At 41.0% G+C, this 12,011-nt stretch overlaps 1 protein-coding gene across 1 annotated transcript in view; it reads left to right on the plus strand.

Moving 5' to 3' along the window:
- LOC127637994 (ribosomal protein S6 kinase alpha-4-like) overlaps positions 1 to 12,011 on the plus strand; it is a 38,349-nt gene that overhangs the window by 10,370 nt on the left and 15,968 nt on the right. Inside the window, 7 exon segments of the mRNA XM_052119354.1 lie at positions 693 to 796; positions 966 to 1,116; positions 1,702 to 1,863; positions 2,608 to 2,733; positions 2,834 to 2,967; positions 4,182 to 4,275; positions 8,065 to 8,235. Coding sequence (XP_051975314.1) covers positions 693 to 796; positions 966 to 1,116; positions 1,702 to 1,863; positions 2,608 to 2,733; positions 2,834 to 2,967; positions 4,182 to 4,275; positions 8,065 to 8,235 — 942 coding nt within the window.

Here is a 12,011-nt window from a genome sequence, read left to right on the forward strand (position 1 = left end):
AGAAACTGATCAATATTTAAGTCCTTTTTTATTTTTTTATATGGCATACAGTAGATCCCAAGCCTATTTTATTTATATATATATATGATCAGCCACATAATTAAAACCACCTGCCTAATATTGAACAGCATTCTGAGATGATATTCTTCTCACCACAATTGTACAGAGTGGTTATCTGAGTTACCGTAGACTTTGGCCATTCTCTGTTGACCTCAACATCAGAAAGTATTTTCCATCATCAGAACTGCCGCTCACTGGATGTTTTTTGTTTTTGGCTCCATTCTGAGTAAATTCTAGAGACTGTTGTGCATTAAAATTCAAGGAGATCAGCAGTTACAGAAATACTCTAACCAGCCCACCTGGCACCAACAATCATCTATGCGATTAACTAATCAGCCAATCGTGTGGCAGCAGTGTATAAAATCATGCAGATATGGGTCAGGAGCTTCAGTTAATGTTCACATCAACCATTAGAATGGGGAAAAATGGTCTCATGATTTGTAGCGTGGCATGATTGTTGGTGCCAGATGGGCTGGTTTTGAGTATTTTTTTGAAGAGGAGTCAGCCACCCTATATTATAATCATTAGTGACCATTGCCCTATTGCCTGTAGTGAAGAATAATTGCAGACAAACAATAATCTTAGCTGAAATCTACCCCTGTTTCGTCCTTCCTTTATTTACTTTCCTGTAGACGGTGGATTGGTGGAGTTTGGGGATTCTGATGTTTGAGCTGTTGACTGGAGCATCTCCGTTCACTCTGGAGGGAGAGCGAAATTCCCAGAGTGAAGTGTCCAAGTGAGTCTCGTCTGTGCACAGACAAACCTCCATGACTCTTAAGGACTGTACTCCCGCAATGCATTTAAAGTCCCAGTGATGACAGCTGTTGTTGTGATTGTATCACATTGATGATTACATCAGAGAAATCATTCCCCAGAATTAAATTAGCTCTCTCTGTCTGTCTTAGACGTATCCTGCGCTGTGAGCCTCCATTCCCTTCTATAATTGGACCTTTGGCACAGGACCTCTTGAGAAAGTTACTGGTGAAGGACCCTCATAAGAGGCTGGGGTCTGGTCCCCGAGGAGCAGAGGACATCAAGAGTCATCCGTTCTTCAAGGTTCTCGCCTCCTCTCCTTTTGGGCCATTAAACAGTCATATTTGAGTTTTTTTCCACCCTCTCAATTTGCATGTAAAAATGATTAACAATGCTTATTTACAGGTTGTGGGTTTGCTGTCTGCTGTTGCTCCATTACATTTTGACAGATTGACGTTTGGAGCTGTGCATGCATTTTATATTTACTTATTAAACACAGCTTTTTTGTGATTCACAGAGCTATCGCACGACTTCAAGTGGCTTTGAATAAAATGCATGAGTCATATGAACTACTTTGTGTTTTTATGGTTCTTTAATGCCATTTTTTTTAAGCTTGACAGTAATGAACATGACTAATATACAGGATCGGATTTGGATCGGGCTCGTTTGACCGATGCCCGACCCGTCTAAAAGCTTCAGTATCAGAGCCGATACCGATCCAGGTATCGGATCGGTGCATCCCTATTTGAAACCTAGCAAAATGTGAAACATTGTAGTTATGCAAGTGTTTTGCTTGAACAGTTTGCTTGGGCTATCTTTCTGCATAATAATTAGCCTACCAAAAATGTTGTTATGTAATGCAATTATATTAATCACTCTGTGTTTTAGGGTTTAAACTGGTCTGATCTGTCTGAGAAAAAGGTTGCGAGTCCATTCCGACCAGAACTCCGTAATGAATTGGATGTGGGAAACTTTGCAGAAGAGTTCACTGGGATGGAGCCAGTGTATTCCCCTGCCAGCACGCCACCTAGTACAGACCGTCTGTTTCAGGTACACACACACACACACTTGCCCCTGTTCCACTTTTAGAGAGACAAATCCATGTATACAGTACACTCCATTTCATGCCACGACCCTCCATTATTATTAGCTAGTGTAACACACACACACACAAGCTCTGAAACAGAATACCAGGTCATCCCGATCAAATGACAAATCCACACACTTGTTATTGGAACACCTTCTCTGTCATGTCAATCCTGTTCTATGGTGTTCTCATTCAGGCTTCACACCTCCTGCCGATGGCAATGCAATTACATTATCTACCAAAATAAACTGCTGTAGGGATGTGAAAAGTACATCTGCTTTGTGCGAAGTTACTTTCTACCACAGTTGTTTTGTCCTAAGTAAATGTAAACATGCTGGGCAAAAAAATTGCATGTCAAAATATCTGATCTGTGCCTTAGGGCTTGCCATTGTCTGTTATGCCATTAATATTAATCAAACAAGAATATTGGGGGGAAAAAATAGAGAAGCACTCACAATCATAATATAAACACAAAGTTAGGCCTAAAGAGGAAAAAATAAAGAAACGGTATATTTAAGTTGAATTACAGACCTACTTCTACAAATTTAGACATATATTTCCATGAATATTTTACTTTTAATGGAGTGTGTTCAATTGCATAGTTTGTGCTGTTGTGTCGATACTGAATTTTGAAATTTCACTGGAATTGGTATAAAAATGTGTTATCAACCCTACTGTGTTTTAATTGTGTTTTCTCTTGCTCTCAGGGCTACTCTTTCGTGGCTCCTTCTATCTTGTTCAACAAGAATGTGGTAATGGGGGACGTCCTGGACGCTCATGCGAATGTTGACAGGCCCGGTTCTGCCACAGTCCATCGTAGTGCTATGCTGAAAGTACACTGCTGCCTCTCTAAAAAAAAGCTTTTGAAAGATCATATAACTTTAAATATTTGTGGTGAAAAAGGTAAACGTGCTCTTTTTTTGTGTTTTCCAGGAGTCTCAGTTTTTCTTGCACTATGAGCTGTGCCTGCAGGGGGCGCCACTTGGTGAGGGCAGTTTCTCAGTCTGCAGGAAGTGCAAACACAGGAAGAGTGGGCAGGAATATGCCGTAAAAATTGTCAGCCGAAGGTAGAAACACAAATTCACACTTGTTCATTGCAAAAGCAGGTCAAAATTTTGGGTTTCCAACAAATGAACTATAGAATCTACTATAGCTGGCTCTGAGGACAGGAACACCATATGTTACTCTACTAATGAAACGTGAATGATTTTAACCATCAAACACTGATTTTTGTTGACACTAAACCACAAGAATATTTTGGTTAACTTAATTGGATTTGTTCATCCCTTTTTTTTAAATCTTTTTATTTTCTCCCTTTTTCTCCCCAAATTGGAATGCCCAATTCCCGATGTGCTCTAATTCCTCATGGTGGCGTAGTAATTCGCTTGAATCCGGGTGGCGGAGGATGAATCTCAGTTGCCTCCGCGTCTGAGACTGTCAATTGGCGCATCTTATCACGTGGTTTGAGCGTCTTACCGTGGAGACCTTTTAATTTTTTATATAATTTAAGTTGTTGTTACAGCATTTCAATGGCAGTGAAACAAATATTCCTGCACAATTATTCGGCTGTGCCACAGAATGAAAATAGACCATACAGTGTATCTGGAAATTATACACAACGCTTCACTTTTTCCACATTTTGTTACGTTACAGCCTTATTCCAAAATGGATTAAATTAATTATTTTCCTCAAAATTCTACAAACAATACCCCATAATGACAATGTGAAAGAAGTTTGTTTGAAATCTTTGTAAATGTATTAAAAATGAATAATTTTTTTTTTAAATCACTTGTGCATACTCAAACCAAAAAGATGATGGAAATTGTCTATTTGGAGGACAAGATGCATCGTCCTATTATTAAATTAACTTAAAGCACCAGACAAATGAATAATAAGCATCAAAACTGTCAATTGTACACAATGTCAAACTACGGAAAGCCTAAAGGGACTTTTGAAAAATAGTGTCTTTTTAAATCATGTTTTAAGGTACATTGAGTGAAAAGCACACAACATATCTGAGGCTGAGACAAAAGTGGGACTTTTTAGTTTTAGTTTCGGTGATCTTTAAAGGTTTACTACAGAAATGACACCCAATGCATGCAACTTTTATGATAAAGTGTATTATATTCCGATATGTCGTCAATGGATGGCCACAGACGTCTGGGCTGATCCCCGAATATACACTGAACCTAGAACCGCAACTTGTGTTGAATGTATGTGGAGATATGTTGAGATGCCCAACAATGCTTGAGTCTCAGCATGATTCTGTCTGCTGTTGAAGGATGGAGGCCATGACTCAGAGAGAGGTGGCAGCATTGAGACAGTGTGAATCTCACCCGAACATAGTCACGCTCCATGAGGTCTATACTGATCAGGTATGCCTATGCACCACTCACACACGTATAATACAATATTTTGTTTAATTGCTTGAATTGGGCTTGTTTATCCCATTCTTTTATTACTCTTATTCCACCGAGTTGGTGCCCAACCTGTAACTGTTTCATGTGTTTCTAAACTGGCTCTATACTGGCCCCATAAATCCGATGGTCTCGAACCAGGAGCCATTAAAGTAATGGTTCAACCAAAAATTATCATACTCTCAACATTTACAGAACTCACCCTTATGCTGTATCAAACTCGTATGACTTTCTGTCTTCTGCTGAACACAAACAAATATGTTTAGAAGAATATTTCAGTTCTGTAGGTCTATAGAAAGCAAGTGAATGGTGACCAGATCAAAAAGGAAGTCCTTTTTTACTCTAAATCTCCACTTTCACGTTTACATCTGAAAGTCACATGTGGTACCTGTTTAGTTTTACTTTCACGTCTTAAAGTGAAAGTTAAAGTGGAGATTTAGATTAAAAAAGGACTTAAATATTGATCTGTTTCTCACCCACACGTATTATATGGATTTAAACACTGGAGTCATATAGATTACTTTTATAATGATTTTATGTGATTTTTGGAGCTACAGAGGTCTGATCACCAAAACTTTACTTTGTATGGACCTACAGAAGGGAAATATAATTTGTTCTTGTTTGAGAAAGAGAGCGAGAGTGTGCAGTCTCATGCAGAGTGACTGGCAGTGATAAAATAGCACTTTTAATATAAAAGTAAATTACAAACTACTCTCCATTAAATGGTATAACGTAACATAAAAACTTTCATGATCAGCTACGCAATTGTGTCGTAAAAGTAACCGCATTAACCCGACATTGTTTGCCCTGTAGTCCTGAAAAGCCGTAGGAGATTGCTGTACCTACTTGGCTTGTAGGCTAGTTTTAACTGCTTGTTTGTTGGTTATGTATACTGCCGAACAGACCGGTTGACAAAGGCTTCTGATTGGTCTGAAAGGGAGGAACGTCCAGGATTCATACTTCTTGCAAACGCAAATGGGAAAAAGAACAAGGAGCATGAGGTCCGAGAACCAAATCTGGGAGGGCCAATAAGGGGCCACTAAGAGGATCTGCTCCCCGTCCTCCCTGACCTTGCACAGCATCTGTGCAAGTAGGCTCACTGGGGGAACGCATACTTGCGCAGCCCCAGGGGCCAGCTGTGTGCCAGGGCATCTGTGTCGAGGGGAGCCTCGGGAAGAGAGTACCACAGTGGGCAGTGGGAGGATTCTGGGGAAGCAAACAGGTCTACCTGTGCTTGGCCGAATCGACTCCAGATCAGCTGGACCACATGAGGGTGGAGTCTCCACTCTCCCCTGGGCGTAACCTTCTGCAACCGCTGTGCTGTTGAGGTGACCCTGGAGATGAGTGGCTCACAGCGACTTGAGCCGGTGCTGGCTCCAAAGGAGGAGATGGCGGGCGAGTTGCGACACGACGAGAGTTTAGGCCGCCTTGGTGGTTGATGTACGCCATTGTCGCTGTGTTGTCCGTCCGGACCAACACTTGCTTGCCTCAGATAAACGACAATAGCCTCCTCAGGGCAAGTAGTACTGCCAGCAACTTGAGGCAGTTAATGTGCTAGTGCAGTCGCGGGCCGGCGACTGAGTGCCCGTTGCACACGGCGCCCCAGCCCCGCTGGGAGGCATCTGTCGTAACCACGATGTGCCTGGGGACCTGTCCTAGGTGAACTCCTGCCCGTAGGAACGCTAGGTCTGCCAGGGGCTGAAGAAACGGCAGCAAGCCTGCATGACGAGGACGCGTTGTGTGCCGTGGCACCATGATCTCTCAACTCGGGTCTGTAGCCAGTGCTGAAGTGGTCTCATATGCATCAACCCAAGCGTCGTGACCGTCGCGGAGGATGCCATATGCCCCAGGAGCCTCTGAAAGGATTTCAGTGGGACCAATGTGTTCTGTCTGAACAAATGCAGGGGCTGCCTCTGCGACTTTCGTGAAGGCGCGAGGGGACAAGGACAGGCCGAAGGGGTGGACTTCGAACTGATATGCCCGGAGAAAGGGTCTGTGTCGAGGAAGAATCGAGACATGAATGTCCACTCCAGCCCAACACTCGCGGCTGCCCGGGCAAGCATGGCCATCAGCTCCACGTCTGCCTGAGACTAAGCTGCTCATCGACAGCACATCGACGTCGGGAGCGCCAAACAAGATCGCGGGTCCTCCGTAGGACGAACCGGCAACCTTGCTCCAGCACTCGGTTGGAGCATACGAGCGTGATGGGGAATGGGAGGTCCGTTGTGGAGTACCCGGTGGAGAGGCTCCCATTGAAGTCCCCATATCGCCCCCAGTGCTAGCCGACCCCACCTCATACCCGTAGGTAGAAGGATTGAGTCGGGGAGCTGCTGGGGTGGCTTGTCCTCTTATGAAGGCAAGCTGCGTCCGCAACGTAGCCATGGTCATATCCTCGCAGTGAGGACATGAACCATCCACGAATGCTGACTCCACGTGGGTGGCCCCCAGAGACGAGAGGCAGCGATCGTGGCCATCGGACAGGGAGAGGTATCGACCGCAAACAGGAAATATACACAAACGTAAAGGCATCTCTCTTTTAGAGAGATTAAACTCTTTTGTGCTTCGCTCTGCTCCGAGGAAGATATCTGATATGCGTTTGCAGCGTCATTCCTTTTATACCCGTATGTCCGTGGGAGTGGCATGCAAATTCCACACGCCAATTTCCATTGGCCTTTTCTCAAGATCAGAGATGTCTGAGTCCCCAGGAGTGACCCCTAGTGTCATCTCACTGACACAACGTCGAGTGAGTGACATATAGGGAACTATAAATATAACACCATCATATAATTTCAAATATATTCTAGCATTTATTGTGTTATGATGTCCTGTGCATTATTTACAGCTATTTTTTATTTTATTCTATTTTTATTTCGTTTTTTCTAATTATCAATCAGAATTGTCCGGATTGAGAATTTATGTAATTAAATGGAAGTATTTTACATAATTGGGCATCATGCTGTTTGTTTTTATATGTCAGAAACGCATGCCATCATAAAGGTTAAAAATGCCTCTGTGAATCGATTTAAATATTGCCCCAAATTTGGAAATCTGTTTTTTTGCGTTAATAACTAATTAATAAATGTCAGTTAATAAACGCAATCCATTAAATTATCCTAACTACAGGTATATATTAAATAAAATACTAAACAAACTAAAAATGTGATGACGTATTTCATTCATGCATTATTTCCACTGATTACAACGAAACTCATATGTATCTTTATCTACACACTGTAATATGAACTAGAGGTCGACAGATATATTGGTGCCCATCACAACAATTTATTTTTTTTTTTATATTCAATAAATCGATTTTAAAGATCCGATCATGAAAAGACCAAGTGTAAATGCTCTCCAACATGGATTCGAGATGGATATAACTCCGGAGGTGGTTTGAGACGCATTCCATTCCAAACTCGGTCAAGTGCAAATTCATCTGGCTGTCAAGCCACATATGTAAACTTTACTCTGCCCAAACAGCGATACGTCTGCATAGTGAATACGTGAAACGTAACATCTGTTACCGAGTATTTGCATAGGGCTCGAGTCGTGCAATAAATAGTACCAAGTACAACATTACAGAACAGAGTAACATTCGGGAATTGTTAATGGAACTGAAAGTCATGAAAATCCCACAACTCTGACAACTGCTTCTCGATCCCCAACCCTACATTTCACCTCCTATCCTTCCCATTCTCCTTTCCATTCTTGATCCTTTCCATCTCTCTCCAACTCTCTCTCTCCCAGTATCACACATACCTTGTCATGGAGTTGTTACGTGGCGGTGAGCTGTTGGAGCGGATAAGGAAGAAGAAGATGTTTGCTGAATGGGAGGCCAGTCAGCTAATGAAGAGTCTTGTGTCTGCAGTTAGCTACATGCATGAGGCTGGAGTCGTACACCGAGACCTCAAACCAGAGGTACAGAGATAATCAAACTTTCAGTCAAAAAAAACACTTTCATTGAGATTACAATGGATAGATAGATGAATAGATGGGCAGGATTGGCATAAAGAGGAAATTAGAATTTATTTTATGGCACTGTGCCAATAAGGGAAGGATGAAAATAGGACTTGAATGTCGATTTATTGATGTGTGAACTATCAAACAGCAAACAGACAAATAAACACTTATATGTCAACTACGCAAATGCAAAGGATGGAGAATTGAATCAATTCTCAGTTCTCGGATAAAAGGGGGCTGTTATGCACTGACAAATGCATTATGTTCACATCTGTTGCACCGCCAACTGGTCATGCCAGCTCTCTTTCTCGTGTTCTGTCATTCAGATCTCCCGTGAACTGTGTGATCATCACTCATAGTTTGCCTGGTTTCACTTCTGGCTCAGATGCAGCAGATATTGTGATATTAAGCATTCAACACTCACTTGTGCTTGGCTATCCATGGGCTGTTTTTGTGTCTGTGCTGTGCTGTGCACGGAGGACTGTCAAGTGCACTGCAGTTGACATTCATCTTCATCAGTGGCAGTTTCTAAAATGAATTTTATTTAGTTGTCTCAGACCACATTCACACTAGAGTTTTGGTGTGAATCCAAGTCTTTTTGACGTCAGAGTTCAGTTTGTTTAATTTGTTGTAAAAGCTGTTTTTCAAACTCGGGTGTCCACCGAGGAACCTTGAGTCTGAAACTGAAGTCTGGGTTACAGTCCATGTGGACTCCAGTACAGATTGCAGTTGATGTTAAGTTTGGCCTGATGTGCGCAAGTGAACTACTGTTAATGATACGTTGTGGGACTGGGCGATACAGTGAATATTATTTTGCTGGCGATATAAAATTAAGCAATATCGGGAATATATCGCGATGATTGAAGGTTCCTTTTTTGGCCACTATGTTTCCTAAAGAATGCGTCATCTGACTAATTTCATGACCTTTTCAAAATTATTACATTTTATAAAAATCTCATTTTTGTTTTATGTGATTATTAAACCGCTAAAGGCTGCAATTTAATTCAATGAATACATGGTTTGCGTGTGAACAGGTGACATGCTTTTCTATGTGCGTGTGCGGGGATCATGATACGCTCTTTTAAGTGGTCTCAGGGCAGTTTGCATACAATTGTGAAAGCTGGTTCACACATTTACACAATTCCAAACACTGGGAACGTTACAAGTTATCATACAAATGAAAAAAAGTGGGGCACGGCATTACAGAAAAGAAAGAGGTGACAGCGTTTCACCAGCTTTTAAGTGACCAACATTGCAAACTGTCAAATACAAACTTCATTTGCCGTCTTCCGCCAAATAAATGTCCAAGTGAATGTGAAGTAAATACGATAGCACTTTCAGCTTTCCCCACCAAAATAAAAGCTCCAGGTGAAGTAAATACGACAAAAATATTACTTTAGAACAAACCAAATATAATCCTCAATAATAATAATAATAATAATAATAATTATTATTATTATTATTATTATTATTATTATTATTATTGAGTATTATATTGTGTTCCTTGTATACACGTTTCATTCACAATTGAAAAACATTTTTATAAAATATATTGATCCAGTGCCCTGCGATGGACTGGCGACCTGTCCAGGGTGTCCCCCGCCTTTCGCCCAATGTTAGCTGGGATAGGCTCCAGCCCCCCGCGACCCTGTACACAGGATAAGCGGTTGACGATGGATGGATGGATGGATGGATGGATATTGATCCAGTATCCTTTTTTGCATCAGTATCTGTCCCACTGACATCCTCACTAGATACAATACATCAATTTCTAATGCCCTTGATTTACATGCCCCCCTTAAGAGTAGACTTGTCCCTTCCACTCTCTCGTCTCCCTGGTTTACACCTGAACTTCGCTGTCTGAAAGCTGCAAGATACCGCCTTGAGCGTCTCTTTAAGAAAACTGGCTTAACTGTTCACTCATCTGCCTATAATGACCATATGCAGGGTTCTGTTCTTGGTCCACTGCTCTTCATCACTTATATGCTTCCCCTGGGTCACATCATCCACCTGCACAGACTCAAATGTCACTGTTATGCTGATGACACACAGCTTTATATCAGATCAAAACCCACTGCCCCTTACCCAAAAGCTCCTTATCTGCACGTGTGAATGTCATCAATACCTGAATGACCAATAATTTTCTCAAACTTAACACTGACAAAACTGATGTACTTTTAGATGGTTCCACAAATCTTACATCTTGCCACTCTGATCAGTCTGTTGAAATTGATGGTGTCACAGTCAGACCCCTCTCTACAGTCAGTAACCACTGCATTATTTTTGATTCTTCACTCCCCTTCCTCCCTCACATCTCTCCTCTCACAAAAGCTGCTTTCTTTCACCTCTGCAGTATTGCCAGACTACGCCCCATTCTCAGTAAAAAAGATGCAGAGACTCTTGTTCACGCTTTCATCACTTCACGACTCGATTACTGTAATGTCATCTTTTCTGGTCTCCCCATCAAAACAATCATTAAACTGCAATACATTCAGAATTCTTAAACTCGGGTTCTCACGTATTCCAAGAAATCATCACACATCACCGCCATTTTACATAGACTACGTTGGCTACCTGTCTCTTACTGCATTCAGTATAAATTATTCCTCACTATTTTTAAAGCTCTACATGGCCTTTCCCCTTCTTACATCGAATAACTTATTCATTCCTACACACCATCTCGCTCACTCAGGTCTTCTGACTCCGGTTTACTACTCACCCCATGTTAAAATCTAACATCACTGGGTGGCAGGGCTTTTAGCAATACTGCTTCAACATTATGGAATTCTATCCCACAATCCCTCAACAACATACATGATTTTAAAACCCACCTGAAAACATATCTCTTTGCCCAATGTTATTCTGACTCTTAATTGATATACACTTCTTTTTATATATATATATATATATATATATATATTTGCAAAGCAACCTAGAAAGGCTCTATATAAAATAAACATATTATTATTATTATTATTATTATTGTGTATATAATATATACAATAAAAAGTTTGATATATTAAAATTAGGGCTGTAAATCGATTACATTAAATTAATTACAAGGTATCCCGATTAATTAATTGAATGAATCACATATATAAATATTTACTGAGAAAGCCCCTCTATATATATATATATATATATATATATACACACACACACACACACACACACACACACACACACACACACACACACACACACACACACAGTTGAAGTCAGAAGTTTACATACACTTAGGTTGAAGTCATTAAAACACTTTTTTTAATTTCACAATTAAAACACAAAGTTAATTGTGCCTTTAAGCAGCTTGGAAAACAGAAAATGATGTCAAGCCTTTAGACAATTAGCCAATTAGCTTCTGATTGGCTAATTGACAAATTGGAGTCAATTGGAGGCATACCTGTGGATGTATTTTAAGTCCTTCATTCAAACTCCGTGCCTCTTTGCTTGACATCATGGGAAAATCTAAAGAAATCAGCCAAGAGCTCATAAACTTTTTTTTGGACGACCACAAGTTGGGTATTTTTTTGTAAAACAATAGTACACAAGTATAAACACCATGGGACCATGCAGCCATCATACCACTCAGGAAGGAGACTCATTCTGTCTCCTACAGATGAATGTAGTTTGGTGCAAATCAATCAAAGAACAACAGCAAAGGACTTTGTGTAGATGCTGGAGGAAATGGGTAGACAAGTATCTATATCCACAGTAAAACGAGTCCTATATCG

Source organism: Xyrauchen texanus, chromosome 4 (genome assembly GCF_025860055.1).
Source record: "Xyrauchen texanus isolate HMW12.3.18 chromosome 4, RBS_HiC_50CHRs, whole genome shotgun sequence".
Lineage (NCBI taxonomy): Eukaryota > Metazoa > Chordata > Actinopteri > Cypriniformes > Catostomidae > Xyrauchen > Xyrauchen texanus.